We start from the raw sequence: 21,568 nt of genomic DNA on the forward strand, positions 1-21,568 counted from the left end.
ATGTGGAATTGAAGTTGGCTGGACATACCCATGTCATGCTTTTAGAGACTATAGAACTCAGCTCATCCCATCTGCAGGCAAACTAAGAAATGATGGTGAGGCAACTAATGGCACAGATGCACTGTTCAAATAGTCTTGTTTCCACTCATTTCAAGGGATCAAACCTGAAACTAGTTTGAATGCAGGCTAGTGTCCCTTCCCTTCATTTATGTCAAATGGTCACTGCTTTGCATGTAGAAGTTTTATTCAGAAAATTGTGAAGGCTTTTTTATATATAGGCTGACTTGTTCCCTGCTTCCCCCCCCCTTTTTTTTTTTTCTCCTTATCCAGCTTGAGAGCTTTCCTGTGCTTCCAGTTACATATGCACACAGCTGAACCTTAGAAGCACAACCCTGAGCACAAGCTGCTTCTGGTAGCACTCATGTATGTATTTTGCTGTTTGTGCAGTCCATCTTCTTGGGGGTCAGTGGCACTGGTATCCTTGGGTATCCCTCACTGAAAATGCTGAGCCCTTTAAAAAAAAAACAAACAAACAAACAAAAAAAACAAACACCAAACTCATCAGTTCCAAATTCTGTATTTCTAGCTCACTGTCTCTCTTCTGAAGTGGGGGAGAGGGGGAGCAAAAAAAAGAGGAAAGAAGACCAATTCAGTTCTTGGCAGCTTTCCTCTCACAGAAGAACATTCCACATTTTCACATGAAAGGAATTTTTGGCAAACCAGAGCAAAGAGTCAAAATGACAAACACAAACAATTAAAAAAAAAAAAAAAAAAAATTGCCACACTCAGTAGTTTTCTGACTACTGCTAGTGGGTAAGAGGTTGGTTTGTTGCCTAATTGTGAGCTCAGAAAAAGACAGTTCATCTTTAAGTTTACAGTGCTATTGGCCCAACTACAGAGGATAAAACTTCCCTTAAGCCTTTGCCCAAGGCCTAATGATGCCTCCAAAAATAACAAGTTGCCTTGAGGTTGGAAATTTTGGTTCATAGAGATTTTGTTCATGTTCTGTAAATGATACACAAATATTCATCCAAGTGGATGGAAAAAGCTTAGAAGCTACATAAAATAGTGAACAAGACCAATCCTGAGATGGAAATAATTTACTTAATTCTTTGCAGTGCTGCTGTCACTTCCAGACATCTGCTGGTGGAGGCTTGACAATTTACTAAGCAGCTTGGGACATGAAACCTTCGCAAAGCAGAGATCACAAAGAGTTTGCTTATTTCTTTACAGTAGAACAGGAAGTGGGTGGGGAAAGGGATGAAAGGAAGAAACAAGCAGCTTGTCCTCTTTCAGCTTCAGGATGAAAGCTTCCATCTAAAAAAACCTGTTAATTTAGTTTTTCCTTAATGAGATATGGTATCAAAGATGTGCAGTGAGAAACAGTCAGAGGTATTCTATGAGTCCTGCTATGTTCATTAGGTAACAGCTTATTTTTATCCAAGAGGTCATCTTTTAATCTTTGGATTTCAAAGGAAAAGCATTCTGGTTGGGATGTTCAGAATCCTATTTTTTAATGGTGGAGTACAGAACTAGAAAAGCAGCAGGAATGGATTTCCTATTCACTGGGGAGCGATATGCTCCTGCAGGAAGCATCAAAAATTTGCCACTCTGACTTGGTTGTGTGCTGAGCTATTTGGTCTCAGGGAGCTGTGTGCAGTGCTGTTTTTGGTCTTCCAAGCTTTGTGTTTCCTAATCCCTCAGTGTTTTTGCAGACTAAGAGAAAGGCCTTGTGCTTTTTCTTTATACTCTGCTGTCTGGTTCCATTTCAAGCATGAAAGCGACATCTATAAGTTGTGTGTGCTGCAGATGCAATGAGCCTATTTTCATACAAGCCGTGGAAAACCTGTGATGTTAGTATGTACAGAAATAGAACTGAGAAACTGTTATACCAGACTGTTTCTGCAGTCTAATAATTTAAAAAAAAAACAGAACATTCTATTTACTTCCAATTTGGTCCCTTTTTTGTTGTTGTTACTGCACCACTGAGCTGTACTGCTGCAATTGTTAGCATCACCTTGCCAAGTATTTCAAGTCCCATCTCTTTCTATTAATGACATGGAAAAACATTCCAGGTCTATCTAATCAAGTAGACTCAAGCAGTGATATTCCACAGGCAGCTGAGACAGGACTGCAAAGAACAGAAACAGCATTTGTTAATGCTGATACAGCTTCAACTGCACTCCTGCCAGCCAAAGTGTGTGCTGACATGTCATTTTGTGGAAGCCCTATGTGCCAAGATTTCCGTGGGGCTCGGGGTGGCAGCCAGACAGGACAACCAACTTGCAGATGGACCTGGGCTTCCTTCAGAAAAATACACGCAGAGCCACACTTGTTGCAGCCACGCTCCAGTAAGGAAATGATCAGCTGACACTGCTGGAATCTATTGCAAAGAGAAAGGAGAGCCCCTATGCATTTCTCATCCAGCCTCAGCACATCCTACTGACAGCACTTTCAGCACACCAAGCTCCACAGCCAGTATTGCCGAAGTATCCCTGGAGCAGCCTCTCTGTGACCACGTTACCCAGTTAGCAGTGAAATGAGTCCTGCCTGAGACATGAGAGGGTGGGTAACACTTCCCCTTCCCTGTCCTGACCCAATGCACTGCTGCTTTTCTCAGCTAACCTTTTTCCAGTTTGTACAGCTATGTAGAAAGTGAAAAAGAGTAACACAGAAATGCAAGGAAGCAATGTTTTTTGCTTACAAGTACTTATCTTTGTAAAAGCTAAAGAAAAGTAGTGTAGAAGCATAGGCATAATGGTACCTGTTCCTCATGCTTGGCCTACACGATTCGGCATGCTGGTCACTGTTTCCTTGAGGAAATGCCCTGTCATTCACAGATTCAAATGCACAGCTCAAGAGAACGAACAGTAGTGGGGGAAGGGACAACTGCTGGCCGTTTTGTAGCTGTTTTGTAGCAGTTCTCACATGCAGTTTGCTTAGGAAGCCGAGCACTATGTGCTTTATAATGTCAGCTTTCAAAGCAATTTGAATGAGTTTTCTTACATATAGTGATGCTCTCAAGTTCTAGGTATGCTAAGATGAAAGCAATACCGAATGCCTTTAATAATAAACAGAGCCATTTTAGTTTGATATTTTAACCTAACTGCATTTACTGCCTACAGGAAGACAACAAGTGGGTTTTTTTTCCCCTTAAATCTAATGAACTGTTAGCCTCCTTTATTTGCAGCAGTAGCTATTGACATCCCTACACGTTATTCCACCAGGAACCAGGAGAGGGTGCTGTTAAATGTGGCATTATTTCACTTATCCAGAGAATGGAGGTCTACAAAACATTCTTTCTTCCCTCACCATCCAAAACACTTTAGTGTTGGGTACTTTTTAGCTCCTACCTGAAACTGATTTGCCACTCTAAGCAGCCAAGATATGAGGTGAAGCTGTATTGATGAAAAACATCTTCCACTTGTTTATAACAAAGCTTCTACTGCACCATGACCAGAAGTCGCAAAGCACTGTGTGTGCTTGTAGGGTGATACTGTAAAGATACCTCGAGTTGCAGCCTTGCAGTCTAGCAGCCACAATTAAAAGCAAAGGAACACTCTAGGCCCTTGGACGTGAGCTGTGCTAGATTGGAAACAAGAGACCTGCCTGTGGGACAGGATAAAGAACACTATGACACAAACCACTGTTCTGGCATACTAGCAGGATGATATCTCACAAAACATGTTGAATTTGTAAGGCTTGCTGCTCTGTTTTTAGGGTGGGGAAAAAAAAAAAAACAAGATTGTTCTCCTCTTTCTGTACCAGAGACCTAACTGGGTCTGAACCCAGATGCAAATGCTCCTCATTTAAGTCCATCTGAACCTTCAGTAAAATACAAGTGGGTTCTGAGCCTTTATCTAAAACTCTCAACATCCAACTTGAAGCAAACATAAAGACATGTCATAAAAACAAAGAAATAGGAGGTGAAGGTACAAACATATTCTGCTGTTTGAGTGATTTTCTGCTACATGCTGAAACACTTGACCCCAAAATGGAATCCAGTGTTGTCCTCTTGTATCTTTTGAGAAAAAAGCATCCTGCTAGGGACAAGGGAACATCAGCAAGTGTTTAACAGAGAATGAAAGCAGAAAATGGGATGACTACAGAGCTTGAACTGATCTTGGCTCAAACTGCTTTCAAAATAAAACAGCAATCAGTGTACAGGTTTAGTATACTTGTAGAATATTTTAATGTTTAGCAGAGAAACACACATTAGGGAAGAGTTTTAGGCATGTGATCAGGCAGCTTTTTGTGCTTACATCTTCAGCATAAATTCTATGAAAAAAAATAGACCTTTCCTGCCTTTAACCTCTAAATAAAGCAGTAATCAATACTCACAGCATGAGGTTCAACACAAAGTTTACAGTTATTACCGGAACACAGGATTTTCTCATAGTGAAGTGTTTTCTTTTGTCTGTGCACTTTGTTATATGTCTCTTTGAGAAATATATATATTTCACAAAGTTGGGTCAGTGATTACATCATCAGGAACCAATCACATCCTCCACATACATATGTGCTGCAATTACAGACATGCGCTTGCACTGTTTTTCTCCATTTGTTCTCTTAATGAGCAATATAGTTCATCTACTCAGTACAAATTTGATTTCTGCAACTCTAGTTGCTGCATCTTTAACAAAAAAAAAAACCCACAGTGGGACACCACAACTCTTGGAAAGACAGACAATGGGCAACAAACTTTTCACTGCTGAGGCAAAAGAGAAATACAAAGATTAAGAATTTTGTGGATTTAGGTATATTATCTTTAAAACATCACAGACACTGAAATAAACATCACAGGCATTGAAGTGCTGCTAGAAAAACTCACTGATATTAGCGTAGCTTTTGGCTGGTAGCAGAATAGAGCACCTTTGTGTCTGCTCCCACAAAGCATTTGCTGTTACCAAGCAAATAATACAGTACATGAAAGTGAATGTATTGCAAAGGAAAGAGCTGTTTATGAGCAGTTACATACAAGTATGTTCTCTTAATGCCCTACCATTGTTCATACAACCTCTGGTTTAATTTATTGTTATTATTTTAAAACTTGGTCGTCAAAGACTTTTCTCTGTTAATTGTGCATTTTTAAAATCAATATGATTTAAAATGAATCTCCTGCACATCCCCGTGATGAATGTGGTGAGAATTCATTCTGCACTTTCCCCACGAAGGTCCCCACCCTACATTTTCCTACATCACACAGACTTCTGCCATAATTACTGGGAAGAGACAAATCTTAGCTCCTAAATGTGTTCGAGCAGCCCACTCCCAAGGACTTAATTGCATCAGAAGTTCCATCCCTTGCAGTGGAAGGGGTTAAGAGTTCATTGTGATAGTCAATTTTCAAAAGAGGTGATCCTGAGATTACAAATAGTTGGCAAGTCCAGAACTGGACAGTTGCAGTTCCTAGGCTGCATTAAAACAAAGGATCCATGCACATACTCACTTCATTCCTATTCAGCAAAACATTGAAATACAACAGAAGTATGAGAACAGACAACACTGAAGTGCCCGAAGCAAGAGTATGACTTCCCTTTTAAATCCTCTGGGAGCAAAAAAGGTAATTTTAATGCAATTTTCATCTTAAAATGTGCATATGGGGGGAGTTCTAACATTTCCTTTTTAAAATTTAATTTCCTAAGAATGAACAGGCTGTTTAGCTCTGAGAGAAGAATCAGAAGTTCCATTCCTGCTCTTAAATATGAGACAAACCCCCAGAAACCATTTTCTTTACACATAACCTTCAAGAATGGAACAGAGTTAAGCAAAGTCATAATCAAGGCCATGAAAAGAATCCGTATCCTCAAAGTCTACAGCCCAAACCTAGTTTTAATAACACTGATAGTGAAAGCAATGTGTGACATTTATGATCTTCCCAACAAAAATAACAAAACTATATGAAAACCTAACTGTGCAATCTGACTAGCCAGCACATAAACAGAAGATCAAGACAAGCAGTGCAAAAAATGAAAGAGTAAATAATGAAAGTGAAACAGAGATAGTCTATACATTTACACTCATAAATACAGCTTGTAGCTATTTCTGCTTTTCCAATTGTAATTGCAATTTAGTAACACTGGCAAGTTGACTTTAGTAGAAAGATTTTAATAAAACCAAGTCAGACTTTGTTGGCTGGCCCTCTGGAGAATGACTCTGGTCACACTGCAGGACTGAGGTGGCCTAGGAAAACACAGCTGCTTTCTAGTACTGGCACCTGATGCTGATGTGACAGACAACTGAGCTGACATGCAGGACGTGCTGAACTGGGCGTATCTGAAGTGGGATCTCAACTGTCAAATTTCCCAATGGCTGTTAGGAGTTCCTCAGAGATTCCATCTATTTAAGAACTTTGGTTCCAAAGGTAGCATAGGTTCCATTCTGTGAAGAAGGTGATTGTCTACAGCAAAAACAGTGTAGGAATTTAAGAAAAACAGAAATGAAAATAATGACCAGGAAATTGTTATGATTCGTAACTAAAGGCAAAGCAAAGCATCTATCTCTTTGAAAGAAAAAGTGACATTTTAAGAGAGGAGTCAGATGGGATTCTATTGATCCTAACCCTAAAAGATGCTGTCCCTCAATTTTGGTTTCCTATGAACGATTCATCCACAAAATAACTTAAAACATACTCCTCAACAGTTGCTCCCAACAACGTGGAAAGTAAAAGCCAGGCACAAATGAAAAACGGAAGGCAAACATTTAAAAACAACAACAACCTCACATGGATGACAAAAGACCCTATCTCCCGTTTCTTTGCATCACGATGCTCCACAAAAAAAAAAAAAAAAGAAATTGAAAGCTCAACTTATGAAATATTAAATGCAATTCATACTGTGGAGGAATAGCTCAGCCTTTTAGCTAGGAAACAGTCTTTCGATAGGTGCTTGGTTACTTGCTGTCTTGCAAAAACTATTAGTCGTTCAAGCAATTAAGAAGGTAAGTATCTCCTAAAAAGGTTTTGAACTTTTCAAGCCCTAAATGCAACTGCTTATAAACCTAGACTGTTCCTGAGTGTAATCCAACTATTATATTGCCTCTCCTAATGAGATCCATTGTATCATGTGTTGTAAATTCTCGATGCTCTTTTAGCTGCAGTCTGAGCTTCTGATGAATTCTCCTCTTGCTCCTCAGACTTCTTATGGTTTAGGAATATGTCTGACTTTAAGAAGCGGCTGTAGCTGTCGTATTTCATGAGATTGAATATCTGGTGAGAGGAGACAAAAATACAAAAAACAATGACCTCATTAAAACTACATTTTAAATTAAAAGGACAGTATATGAATTTACTTTATTGTTGTTCTGTTAGTAAAGCTAGTACTGCAGTTACTAAAGTCATGACACTGACTGCACGGAACAAACAAGACTGTAGGTTCCACAGTCACTGCTTTGCAATAATGTCTGGATTAGTTTAAGAATCAGATTACAGTTTTCATGACAGCCAACTGAAAACCTATCCAGAGGAATGAAGCAGAGCTGAAGAAAGACAGGTATCTTTTATGTGCTGTTCTAACTGCATTAGTCCGTTACACATGCAGAGCACTGAGAGAATTGAAAACCTGCCCATCTTTCTACAGCCAGCATACATTCAGCCTGGAAGCACAGCCTGAGAACAGCTTTTTTCTTTCAGGGCCCAAGTCCAGGCCCATGCATCTGCTTTCTCTTCTATTTGTACCTATTTCAGACAAAAAAGATAGAACTCATTTGGAGTTTTCTAGGAAAAAAAAAAAAAGGCTTTGGAGACGAGGATGGAATCTGGTCAGTGTTAAAATTGGCGCTATATTTTGCTTGGTCTTCAAACAACAGGGAAGAAAAAAAGAAAACCTCAGAACTATAACCAAGGCAACAGTGAAGTCTACACTTTGCCTCCCTGAGCCATCATTCATGACTCATTACATTTTATTGTCCCAAAGTAACCGAATTTCCAGGAGGAATTTCTGGATTCTGGCCTGCATGTTTGGATAAATTACGCATGGATAACTGGAGATTTACCTTTACAGGCCTCGTTTCTAGCTGAAAGTACAACTGGGTAATACAATTGTTTGAAAGGAAAAATAAATCTCAAACTACATTTTTTATTTTTCCCCCCACATCCTCAAGGAACTTGAACAGACACAGAGACAAGCAAACAGAACTTTACTTTTCCTGTCAGTCCTGGAACATGCTCCATCCAAAATAAAGGACAAAAAATACTTCACTAACCATCCCTTGTTTATCTATTCAAATATTTAAGTTTACATTTCAAACTGTGGGAGTCTTGAAGACTGAAAAATAATCCCAAAACACCTTGATATTGACCTAAATTAATAAAGATAAACGAGGTCGCATTACAATTCCTAGAGCTGGCTCAATTCCATAGATATTTAGCCTAGGGATGGCTAAATATTTATGTTTATCAAATCAGCTTACAGGAAAAAAATGTTGTGAGGAAGACACTGTCTGTTAAAATGTCCTAAGTCAGCAAGAGCACTGCAGGATCAAGATCTTCTCTGAATACCCCTAGAACTGGTAAGGCAAATACACAGAACAGATAAGATTTTATAACCACACACATTCAGCAAAAGCTGAATTCTCTGTTTCCTCCCTTGCTGTCATCACCTCTGTAGAGCAGACACATTTACCCTGCAAGTATTTTGACATCTACGCATTTCTACGAACCACTTCAACACCATTTAGAAGCAACAACTGCCTCCAAGCTGCACATTCAAGGCAACCCTGCTGCAAACAGAAGCAACGCCCATTTAAATCACTAGGTCTGCAGGAGAACCGAAGTGCTAGTTACCATCCATGTCAGAAACCAAACGAGCTCCAGATGAAAAGTCAGAGCTTCTACACTCTGGCTTTTTATACTTCATACACTGCCTGTAGTAGTTGACAGTAGTTCTTTAGAGATCACATTTTATGTGTGTACATACATATATACATATTTATACACACACATAACTTTACAGGAATCAAAAACAAGAGAATAACATAACTCTTCCTGAACTGTCATCTAACAGCAAAAACCAGAAGCTTTATGCACTGGAAACCTGCAACAGCCCAAGTGTTCTGCATTCTGGTTTTAACATTTCTCACACTAGTGGGGCTCTTCTATCACTGGGCTAGCATATTTTCAGTCCTGAGCTGACTAACCCCTGGCTGCTGACACGCACACTCATTTGTAAAGCTGGAAAACATTCTAACTCCGGTAGCCTGTCCAGCCACACTCATAATCATGTAATCACTTAGCCTGGTCTGCAGTGCTTAGACTTGCCAGAGTACTATCTCTCCCTTTTCCCAAGTCAGAAGTTCTTCCATGAAAAATGTTGCTTTTTTACGTAGAAATTGAGCTGCAGACATTTCCACTGCTAATGACTAGGAATCTGCCTGGAAAACAGCAGCCTTTGATCCTCCCTCACTTCTACTTTGGTCCTCCTCCTCGGTCAGTTGATCACTTTAGTAATGGAGCCAGCGCCCTGCTAACACCATCGGTGCCCAATGTTGAAATCAGGGTACCGTTTCTCCAGAAAAAAAAACCCAAAAAGTAACAAAGAACCAAATGGAACATCAGGTAGTCCTGATGGTACAGTAATTAAAAACAGTGCAAGTGCTGGAAAGCTGCAGATGAGAACAACTCACTTCACAACCTGTGATTTAAAGTAAACTAACAACTAAGAAAATTTACCACCTGCAATACAACACAATTTCTACCAGACCTCCCAAGTTCTGTAGGAAAATACAAAGCAGATGCCAACTCCTCTTCTAAGCTTTGGGTGTTACAGAAGAGGAGGCCTTTCAAAAAATTTCATTATATTCACATCAATATAAATACCAAAACAAAGCAAAGAGAAGAATCTTGAGCTCTCAAGGAAACCAGTGGCAACTACAGAAACAAACATCAGCCGTGACTCAGCACAAGAGAATACACAGGAAAACGCAGGCACAAAGTCACTGGGTGATTCTCAAGCTACCGGCAGAAGAACCCAGGAACGAACTTCATCCACTTTTCCAGGAAAGTCCTGATTGCAATTCACATGGCTGCACTGAGTCTCCTTGCCAACGGACCCTACCAAGACCTGAGGCACGCTGTCTGTGTTAGCAACTCTACAGAGGAAGGGAATCAATTCCATGCCTACTGATTTTTGTTTCAACCTAGGAGCCAAATTGCTAATTCAACCCACGTCACTGGTGGCAGCAGTAGGCAGAATCCTAACTTTCCTATATCAAATTGTGATTAAACCAGCGTCCATTAAAAGCAGACAATAGCTAAGGCATATGCAAGTAGAAGAAATCTTTACCTGATCCTGCAGCTTCTGAAACATTAGAGGATGAGGTGTCTCCAAAATTGTCTCATTCAAACGTGACTGCCCTTCAACATTGACCTGGGAGGAAGCTTTACTTGACAGGAAAGTCATGTATATTTCTTTTGCTTTCTCTCGCATCTGCAAAAGGACACATTTATTTAAAGAATTATTAACTAGGGAAATATTCACCATATTTGTTAAACTTTTATTGCGTACTCTACCTTACTTATTGAGATTCACATCTTAAAAACAAAACAGCCTGAGTTTAGAAGGAAACAAAAGTACATACCTATTTGCACTGGAGAAAAACCTCTCTGCATGCCAACTCCTGCCCTGACACTAGTGCAAGGTGGAGGTATTCAGCACTTAAGTTAAACAGCAGCTCTGATGTTGAAATCTGGCTAAAATCGTGTTAATCAGTGTAAAATTGCACATAATTACCAATGAGGCCCTGTCTTCATTACTTAAAAAAATATTTTTATTAGCAGATAATTGGGATGTGCAAAAACCTGGAGGGAAAAACAATACTGTGGAAACTTACTCTCACTGCTAGGCAAAACTAAGCAAATTAGTACATAATGCATGCTGCTTCTAGATAACCTTGTAATACAGCTTACATGCATTGCCATAACTGTGTTTTTACCTCAGGGCAGTTCACATGCAACACAGTGTACAAGATCAAAAGAAACACAGCTATTTTTTGGCCAACAGTAAAGAGAAGACTCCTAAGAGGCCCTGAAAGCTGATAAATACGGGTAGGTGTTACTTGCATAAAGCAGTCTGCCCTGATTTCAGCGGTCTTCTCTTGCTAAATCAGTAACTGATAACATTTTGACCATAACTACCATTATCCCTAAGGTTCAAAGCAATCTACAAGTTGCCAAAATCCTCTGAAATTAAATGCAAGCCCATCAGATAAGAGAAAGCCAGGAAGAATACTGCCAAATAAGCCTTGCTGCAGCATTCTGAGCTCTGCGTACTGAAAGCAAAGCCTGCTGAACAGCAGGTGCAGTACGATAATTAGCAGTAGGTACCTATCAGTAATCCCCATTACATTTCACACGCGACTGTCTCTAGACAGCAGGAAGTAAAGGACTATCTCTGGCAGGAAGTGAGCTTGAAGAAGGAAGCGCTTAAGCCCTTGCCCATGAACAAGTCGTGGAATTTCTTTAATGTTTTACAGCTGAGAATCAACATTTGGTGATAATTAGAAGAAAAGCAACACGTGTTTGACAATTTGTAATGCTTAAGAGTTAACTCTCTTTCTGCTGAAAACGGACACATTTTCCAGGACTCCTTCTTGTTCACCCGGTGAATGCATTATTTTATCTCAGGTGCACTAGGTCACAATTAATTGCTTTATAAAAGTCCTTGATCTTGTCAGTTTCACAGATCAGGGGACACTGGGTAAACCAGGTCTGTTCTAAATGAGCAATTAATAAATCAGAAGTGTGGCCTCTTTAACTTCAGCTAGGTGGGCACCACAGAGAAAGAGCAAAGAAAGGCCTGAAGAGAAACGTGAGAGAAAAGAGAAGTACTGTGAGGAAGTTAGAGAACATGGGGGGAACAAGGAGACTGCGTGGGAGGTTGGTGAAATGGGGTGGATTTCTGGATTTTGTGAGGAAGAGTGACAAAGGAAGGAAGTGAAAGCACTGTGGTGGAGGGGACTGATGTCACTGGAGAGCTGACATTACAGTACTGCAGAAACATGGTAGTGCACAACTGAGCTCTACAGGTTCTGCTTCCCGTGGAACAACTGTTAAGCTACATCTATGTTCCAGCAGTACAGCATCAGTTTAACAAAGACTAGAAAAATAAATGAATTTACAGTTCAAGCTGCCAGTAGGTTTCTACATTCCCCAAATGACACTCAGGGAAAGCCAGGTTCAAGCAGAGGAGAAAGCGATGTTACCAGTTCAATGGGTGGAATTCTTTGTTCTGCATTAGCCTGAAATTAATGCCTCCACACAGGGGACTTTACTCTGAATTATAAACACTTAGGCTGGGACCTTCCTCACAGGTGGCTATTAAGGAATTCTGGCAGTTCCCACTTAAAACCGTGTGCTTGCCCCAGCATCCATGCCAGGACCCATTTGGAAAACAAAGTACTGTCTACAGAAACCCCCTTCAATATCCAAATGGATGCGACGTTATTTCCCACTTCCTTTCTCAAGGTCAAATTCAGCTCTCAAGCACATGCGGTTCCCAAATGAGGTGGATGGAAGTCCCAGAACTCATCAGAACAGACTCCAGCCATTAGCAGCTGTGTAGTGTGACCCAGTCCTGTATAACTGCTGCCACATTCCACACAAGTAGCAGCAGAAGGAACTGCTGGATATGAATAGAATTGTAGAAACATTTAGGTTGGAAAAGACCTTCAACATCATAAAGTCCAACACTCGTATTTGTTCTGATGGCCTCCACAAAACTTCTTGATGTATTTAGGTGAATTTCTGCAATATTTGAAAAGATTCGTTATAGGAAATGTAATTTTTAAAGCCCAGTTGCAAGAGAAGAAAAGTAGTGCAATGGGCATGTTTTTTGTTTTGTTAACAATCACAAATGCAACAAGCACGTGACTAACCCAAATAAAATATTTAAACATCATTCATTTATTGCCACCACTCCTGTTTCAATAATTAAACGTGTCCTAAAACGAGGATCACATTGGTGGCAGCAGAGCTTGCTATTTACAAGTAAACTTGCCATAATTCCTCCCCAGTCTTCCCTAAAATTTACATTTCCATTTTAACTGAAGAAAACAAAAGGTTTTTTTTCTTTTCCCTGTGAATTACAGCGATATTTCCTGAGCTGAGAGTAACAGTTTGTGCTTCCACACTACAGCAGGCTGAATGCAGTTCACCCAAAGACTTGCCTAGGCAAGTACTGCTGCCTGGCTGCAGATAATGAAAATCTCCCCTGAATTCTGAAATAGGCATGCATTTTGTATTAGCTCGCCAGAACGGGAAAACCAACATGGAATGGTATGGTCTGACCCCCACTCCCACCTTCTGTGTTCCTATCACTAGTCTAGAGCCAATACAACAGTCAAGAGCCAAGCTACTCCTTGCCAGCACTCCCTCTGGTTCCCTGTCAAGCAATCCTGGCTGCACAATGGCTCACATTCACTCTCACTCACTGAGCCCAGCACCTCAGTGGGACACAGCCTGTGCAAATCCAAAGTGCATAGCAGGGACAGCGAGAGCACGAGGCACAACAGATTATTAATGCACTGATCTTTGTGCAAGTTCCGGCTGACCAAGAAAAAAATGTTCTTGTCAAGTAATGCAGAGTTTATTTTATGCTTCAAAAATAGAACTGATTTAATCCAGGTTAAACTGAAATCTGCTTCATCTGACCAAAATCTGAGCTTGTGAGCTAGCTTCTGCGGTAAGCCACTTCTAATGAGAAGCAGGTTATAAAATAAGTGAGTTGTTGTCAGAATACTTAGCCCTCATAAGATAGATACAAAGCAATTTCTGCAAGTCACTTTCAGAAATGCATTCAAGCTTACTGCTCTCATAAACAGTGCTAGGATTTGTACTTACAGTGCTTTTTCTAGCCATGTAAGTTATCTAATCAATGCCACCCGTAAACAACAGCTACAAAAACTTCTTGCAAGTCTGTGTCATTCCAAAGCACATTTATTATGCCTGCTTGTAATAGTTCTGCCATACCAGACTCCAATCATTATTTGCTGTACACTGCAATGATTAGTACTGATTAATTAAGCTGAATGGAAAGGAATCAAGTCTCTGCCCATTCATTTGACAATCCATTCAAGTACTTGCTAAGCTACTATCTGCATATGGCAGTTTACCATTTCCTATACTGGCATCTACGATCCTGTAATAGCTGAAAAGATGGAAACGATTTAGCAAGGGAAAATACTATTGCAATCCACTTGCAAAATGTGGAACCTTACAAGAGGATCTTCCATTTTCATTTTAAAATCCACTCTGACAGCTTCATACCCCTTGGCAAAGACATTGTGTGATGTACAAAAAATAAAAGCCAATAAAAATCTGCCCTGATTAAAAAAAAAAAAGATAATAAAAAAAATCTCCAAAACCTTTTTAGAAACAAAACATGGGACGTATCTTAGGCCTGACCCCCCAGGCTTCAAAGCAGAACTGAAAGCAGAATCTGCGCTCCTGCTGGAACTAATGTACGCAGAGATCCTCGCAGTGGAAAAAAGTGACTGCAATGGACAGTTAAAACATCTCCAATGTAACATTTGTTACTAGAAAACTACAGCTTTCACTAAAATGTAAATGTTCTGTGGTCATATGTCCCTGTGAATAAATATTTAAACAAAATCTAAATGGTTCTTCACTTCCTTTTGCTTTGGTAACTTGAGAAAGCATTCCATTTTGGTATTGTAAAACAGTTTGCGCTCTTTCTTGTTTTTACATTTCTGTATTAAGAGTAGTGTTGTATATTTTCATGTAACAGCCATCAAGCTTTACAACGTTGTAAATTAGACATCTTTAAGCATGATGCAGTGTTACTGAATTCAACCTCTTGCTATTCCAAAGCAACAACGAAATGTTCAGTTTTCCTAACGGGAAACTTGACAACTTCAGCATTTTGTTTCGATTTGAAATAAAACCAACTTTGTTTCCAAACAATTCCAGCAGGATAATTTCAGTGCCATTCCTTCAAATACATGCATCTGCACTCGTAAGAAGCACGTTCAGCAACCTCCATCTCTGCTACAGAGCCCTTGCAGATGAGTAGAATTTATTTAGGAAGCATACCTGTTTTTTTCCCTGTGTTTTCTTAAATTCTTCACACGCTAACCAGAACAAAACATTTTCTTCGCTGAATTCTTTCTTTAAGAACTCCTAGGGAAAAAGAAAAGTCAACAGATGTTAGAACCCAATTTCTCCATTGTTTTTCTCTCTTCCTGTTACAGCTATTCAAACAAGATGCTGCTTGTGGCTGGTTTTATCATGGCACGAGTTTCCGTGACACTGGGTAACAAAACCACTGCACAGTGCATCAAACCACCAACAAACAGCATTTTCAGCTCTTTAAAAGCACATTCCAGGAGAAGCTCTGCCTCAGAGCTTATCAGTAACTCACAGGAAGGCTTCCTCCATCTTCCTTAAGTAACATGAATAATTTTTTAGTAAAAGGAAATCTGAAAATGTATAAATTCATTAGCAGGTGAGTACAATGCTCTACTTTAACGAGAGCAACAGCTCACTTGAGATTCCTGTTCTGTGTCTGATTTACTAATGAGTAAAATCTCTAGAAACAGCCGTTTCCAAATATGAAAACCAGAGGCAATAAATTTACTTAAGCAACTAAAGCAGAAGATGTATTTGCAGTCTCTAAACAGCGTTTAGACAAAGCACATCCCCCAAAAGCGCAGCATATTTTAAAATCAGAGGGGAAAAGTGCATTAAATTAATATATAAAAAGCAGCCACTGAAATATTTATGGCTCCAAGACTTTCAGTTTTCAGAGTTAGAAAATAGAGATGAAGCAATGCGAAAAACTAAATGGCGCTGAGAAATTTTTATAAGAATTCTAAATCACAGTAATTGCAGTGCTTTGTAATTCTGGTTTACATTGCTTTTCAAACCAGTGTGAGATGAAATAATTTTATCCCGGGCTTTTTATCAGTGCTTGGTCCAGCAAAGCCATACTTGACCGCTGGTCCTTATTCACACAGCTAATCCCCCTGACTTTGGCAAAAAGGCATCACTAAGGCTGCATTCCAAGCTGCACGAGCCCCGGTCTGTAGCCAAATTAGAGGGATTTTTTTTATTCAGTACAGCTGCTGCTGCACACAGTCAGAGCTCCACAGAGCAGTCAGGCTCAGCGACAGTTTGTAGCTGCTTAAGTAAGGGCAACACACGGGAACAGAGTGTGGGACTGGTCCTCAGTAACTAACAGCGCTTGGCAAGAGAGATCAATTGCTCCAGGGTTGTGGTTTACCTAACAGTAACTTGTTAATCTGTGCAATAGCTGACTGATCCAATTAGAAAGATGCGACCAAACATCTCCTGTACGCCTCACATGAGCAAGCAATTCACCACAGCAGCAGCTCAGCAAATGCCACAGCTGTACCTGTGCTGCCCCTGCTCAGGGGATGTAATGACAAGGCTGCAAGCTGTACCTACAGCACTGCACATCTGCACCGTTTGCGTTGAGGCTCATTCCTCTTTAAATCCTAATGTTAGTGTATATAAATATTCATAGGTAATATAGCAACCCTAAATCGTTTAACTCCTTCTGGATCTTCAAGGAGGTTCTCCAGTGATGTAGCCCATTCTGAGGTTCCTTTCAAGCTCTGGCGGCTGCTGCTTGGATGACCCTCGCTGTCATTTATCTCTGGAAAAATGGAGAAAAGCACCATCTTTGTTAGAGGTGATTAATACCACAGGCATTTCTTCCCCGCTCCCCTGTGCGCCTTCGGATTACAGCTGCTCTCTTTAAAGAAAACACCATAAAACTGAAAATAAACACATGCACGTATTGGAATTCTTCTTTGCATCTGAAGAGGGAAAAACGTCTCGCAGCCAGATAATTCATGAGCACATCAGTGGGCACCCTCACTGCTTTGGAGGGTTCAAGCACCTTTTGCACGCGGAACACAGTGACCGCAGTCTGGCCAGCAAAAGCATCGTGTGCCTTTGTTCTGCAGGCAGTGACATCGGCCGTATAATCAAATCCTGGTCAGCCACACACATTAAATTTATTTTTAAGAAAAGAATCACTGCAAGGGAATGGCAAGAAACAAAATGAGAAAGAAACACAATGCTTTGTTGAGCAGAACAAGTCTAACACGTTAACTTACTCTAATGGGAGGAAAGACAGCTGACAGAAGAGCTTCATTCCAGCTGAGTCAACCTGCACGTGGGCACGCAGTAGCTGGGTGGCTGCTCTGTTTGCTTCTTTCTTTTCAAGTCCCCTGAAATTCTGTTTTTTTAAGGTGAGCTGGGCTGAACCCACAACTTCTCCGTCAGCCAGGCAGCACCCAGCCAGGGCAGACGGCACGCACTTCTGCATATTTCTATCCCAGGGATAGAAAGTACATCACATTCAAGGCTGGCGATGCCAAAAAGTTGTTTGCTGGCTACGCATCAGAAGACCTATTACTTGGGAAGACTCCAGGAATTTTACTGCTGATCTGAAAAACTCTAAAATACACACAAAGAGCTTGGCCTTCTTTCCTCTTACACTCGCAGTGTCTGTGGAAGGCAGCAGAAGTGCAGGCCACGAGGAATCAGTCACTATTTGGGATCCCCACACACCAAACAGATGCATAAAGCTCCGACGGTAATCAGTACAGCTGCCATTTGTTTTCGTTACCCCTTTATTTCTTCCTACCAGCTTACTGGAAATAAAGATCTTAGTAACTTCTGCTTATGTTCCCATAAAAACCCTCCCTCCCCCCTGAAACAAAACCTCACCAAGTATCTCCAAGAGCTATCTATGCAGAGCTATACTATCAGATGTCCTTTTCAGCTGGTAGCTATGCTTAAAACCCTACAGAATACTGGCAGTTCGGCAAAGCCGTACTGAGACCTGGAGAATCTCTTCCTAACTGCAAGAAGGACCACTGTTTTCAATGAACTAAAATCTCCCATTTCTACTCGATAGGATTCCATATGAGAGAAATTACAAAGCTGCAAAAGAGGGCATCTTTCTGAAGGCACAGAGCCTACGTCCCTGCCCCTAACACTGAAATCTACACTCAAACCCCAAGTCAATACATACACATGCACATACAACAACTGAGCTCATGGGCACTGCAAGATGAACATCTCACATGCAGATCCTGTCTCCTCTTTGTCAGTCACAGTCTCCCTCCATGATATGTTTACGACTCCGATCAGGAATTTCCTACGTGACTGCAAGTCTCCACGCCTGCATACAAAGGTTCAGGATACAAGCCAAAGAGGCTTATCCTGCAGGTAAGAGCTGAGACAGGTCTGCTTCTGAAGCACCAAGTACCTACAGCCCTGCATAGGAAAAGCAACTGCTCACCCACCCAGAGCCCACAGGCTAAAGCTTGGAGGTCAGACCCTGAGGGTTATCCCTAACCCACCACAGCAGGCTTAGAACACGACACAACGGCACAGTGAATTACCTGCTCCCCAGTTTCACCCTCCCTCAAGCAAAAGCATGTGGTTCTCGATGATCTCTTGCAGAATTCATTTTAGGAATGTGACTCAAAGTATCTGTGCATCAGTTGTAAAACCTGTGACATCTCGGTGAGAACAGTGAGGACATTGAGCAGCGCACAGCTGGCTCTTGTTACAGTCACTCTCACCTGCAACCAGCATGGCAGCACCGTGCACAGGTGCTGACGGCCTGAAGAACCAGGCCATTCCTTTATTAAGTATGTAATTTAGCATGGAATGTGCAGGAGTGGGGTTTTGTTTCTAGTGTTCCCTTTCCAGCCGATATTTAGGCAGCTTTTAATGATGACTAACTCATTGGAAAAACATTTATTCCAATGAGCCAATGCAACGCAGGGAAGCATGCCATGAGAACCTCAAAACATTTTCTGGTCAGGAGGCTGGAGCAAGTGCTCTCATGCACCCAGGACACCGCTGGCCTGCTTTCCTCTGGCTGCTCTCCCTCTTTTCTCATCTGACCAAGGCAGCTCTCTATTTCCCTCAACCACTCTCACTCCCAGCTCATACAGCACAACCCAACCCCACCCACTTACGTTCCCCCATCATCTTTACCCAAAACCTGTGATCTTCTCCACTTCTCCTACCACCTCCTCCAGCTTCAGCAGAGAAAATTTAGGCTCTGAAAGGAAGGGCCTCCACAACACCCTTCCCACCGAGCTCTCTTCTACAGGATGCTGTTTCTCAGTCCGCCCCCTCACCTAACGAGCTCAGTGCAACCCCAGAGCCCTGCTGTGCTGCTCATGGGCTGCGATCCCTTTACTCGTTCCCTGTCTGGGGCATCAATGCAGGCATCCTCAGCACAGCGCTGTGTGCAGCCCCAGGGACACGTGCCATCAGCCCATCCCCAGCAGCCCATCCCCAGCAGCCCATCCCAACACACTGCGGGCAGCCACCAGGCCACAGCACAAGCAGCCCAAGCGCTCCCCTCAGGCTGAGCACCACTGGAAACAGCAACATCCCTTTCCCTTCAGCACAGTCCGAAGCAGGCTGCACATGGCTCGTGACAGGAGGAAACACCTTGAGATGTTTATAAACATATTAGAAGTGCTGGAGATTTTATTACACCCCATCAAATGAAGTTTAGAATACAGAAGCATAGCCCAGTTAGGATCGTTTCCCCGCTCCACGTACGAGTTTCATTTAGAAAATTTAATGCATCATTTCTAAAATTTTTTAAGACTCTAGAGGACGAAAGAAAGGTTTTCCCCACAATAATTGCCATGTTCATAAGGTTTTACTAAATTACCTTAAAAATGATACCTCCTCTGAAGGACAGCTTTTATGCAGATAACTTTCTTCTGCTAACATCGTCTGATGATATCATGACACGATGCACACACAGAATAATGAGCTCAATGCCAATATTTAATATCCCAACAGCACATGTTAGCATGGCCACTCAGGTGAGGGAGGCTGGCACTGCTGTTACTGAGAACTGGAATGCACGTGATAAACAAATGCACTGACTGCATTCCTTGTTTCTTAATGCCATAGGAAAACGCTCACTGTCTGTTAAACAGATGAGAAACTAAGAAGCAGAGAGCCAGCCAACCACATGAAGAACAACACAGCTCAGCCTCCGCCAAAGCAAACTTTGCACCGAGCATCCAGCCATTCTGCTGTGCACAACAGCCAGCTGCTGCACCAACACAGCAAATGATAAAGTGCTTATCTTAACCACACTGTTAGTTTAAAGAAGCCCACGCTAAGCTAGCAAGCAGGCAGTCAGCCGGACAGCTACGTCAGGGAAGAATCTGACAGAAGCAGTTTTTCCCTATCACACAACAATATTGCCACATTAAGCTGTGGATAAAGGCTCATTGTAAGGGCAGATGTAATGCCAAGTGCAGCGCTAACAACACTGCAACTGCCAGTTGAAAGAGAGCATCAAAAACGGCCAGCAGCTGCATTCATCAAACGCAGGCACGAAAATACGCAACTCACGACATGAACTCACAGCTCTGGCCCGGGCTTTCAACAACAAAACACGTGGAAACCCAAACCGCTGGAGATGCGGAGACACAGCTGAGCCGGGGCGCTGCCCTGCACGAGCACCGCGCGCCGTGCCAGCTTCCAAGCAGCAGCACCACAGCGCGCGGCGCTCACCTGCCTGCTGCAACGGGCCCCGCGGCAGGGCTGCGGGCACACCGCACGACAGAAGCGCCACGAGCACCACGCGTTAGCTGTACAACATGGGGAGAACGCTTCTCAGCGTCTCACAGCCTTCCAGAAGAACTCCCGTACGCACCACGCGTGCTTCTCTCCCTTTTCACCGGGATGCTTCACGAAGCTGAGACCTTCGTTACTCGTTAAAACCCCTCGGCACCACGTCTTCTCCTGTGCTCACCGCAGTCCTACCAGCTGCGGCCGTCAGTCTGGAATTAATGATCCCAGCTTATGAAACACAGGGCAGCCCGGCCAGGCGCCCGCCGAGGGCGAGCTGCTCCACGAGCCGGCTGCGGGCGGGTCCTGCACGGCGAGGCGCGGCGCGGCCCAACGTCCTCTTTCGACAGCTGGATTCCACTTTTAACTATAAGGAAGGAAGCGAAGGGGACGCTCTGCTTTTGGAGCATCTCTGGGAGCGCTCGCCAGGCGCGTCCCTCGGATCACCGCCACGCTGACAAACGCCGCGTTCGGCTTTTCTTGGAAAGACCGCGGCTGCCGCCCGCACGCCCGCCGTTCCCCGGCAGATCCCCGCTTCGTGCCCTCCAGCCCCGCCGTCCGGCGGCTCGCAGCCCGCCCTCCCCTCGCGGGCTCGCAGCTCTCCACAGGCGGAGCGCCCGCGCCGCCTCAGACGAGGTCCCGCTCCGTGCTCGCGAAGCCCCGCTCGGCCCGCGCTCGGCGGGGCCGCCCGCTCTCTCACGGCGCCCACCGGCGGGAAGCGCTCCGGCCCCGCCCGCTCACGCTTTCCGGGCCCGGGCGCGACGGCCCGCGAGGCTCCGGATCGCTCTCCCCGCTTACCTGACGGCGGGCGCTTCCTGCTGAGGCGGCTCACGGCGCGGTTGAACATCTCTCGGGGCGGCCGCGCGGCCCCGCGCTGCCCGGAGCTGGAGGGCGGCCGCGCCTGCCCCGCCCCGACCGCCGCCTCCTGACGGGCGCCGCGCGCCGCCTCCCGCCCGCGCC

General features: G+C 43.0%; 1 protein-coding gene across 1 annotated transcript; it reads right to left on the reverse strand.

Annotated features, from left to right (window-relative positions):
- Nucleotides 1-4,168: 4,168 nt before the first annotated feature.
- On the reverse strand, nucleotides 4,169-21,477 carry RGS10 (regulator of G protein signaling 10). Its single transcript, XM_042863730.1, has 5 exons — nucleotides 21,407-21,477; nucleotides 16,513-16,631; nucleotides 15,047-15,133; nucleotides 10,281-10,424; nucleotides 4,169-7,207 (listed from the first exon to the last, which is right to left on the reverse strand). The coding sequence occupies exons 1-5, from the start codon at nucleotides 21,453-21,455 to the stop codon at nucleotides 7,061-7,063; spliced, it is 546 nt and encodes a 181-aa protein (XP_042719664.1). The 5' UTR covers nucleotides 21,456-21,477; the 3' UTR covers nucleotides 4,169-7,060.
- Between the last annotated feature and the right edge of the window lie 91 nt (nucleotides 21,478-21,568).

The sequence above is a fragment of the Lagopus leucura genome, unplaced genomic scaffold, assembly GCF_019238085.1.
Source record: "Lagopus leucura isolate 7727_CA_CO unplaced genomic scaffold, USGS_WTPT01 Super-Scaffold_741, whole genome shotgun sequence".
Classification (NCBI taxonomy): Eukaryota; Metazoa; Chordata; class Aves; order Galliformes; family Phasianidae; genus Lagopus; species Lagopus leucura.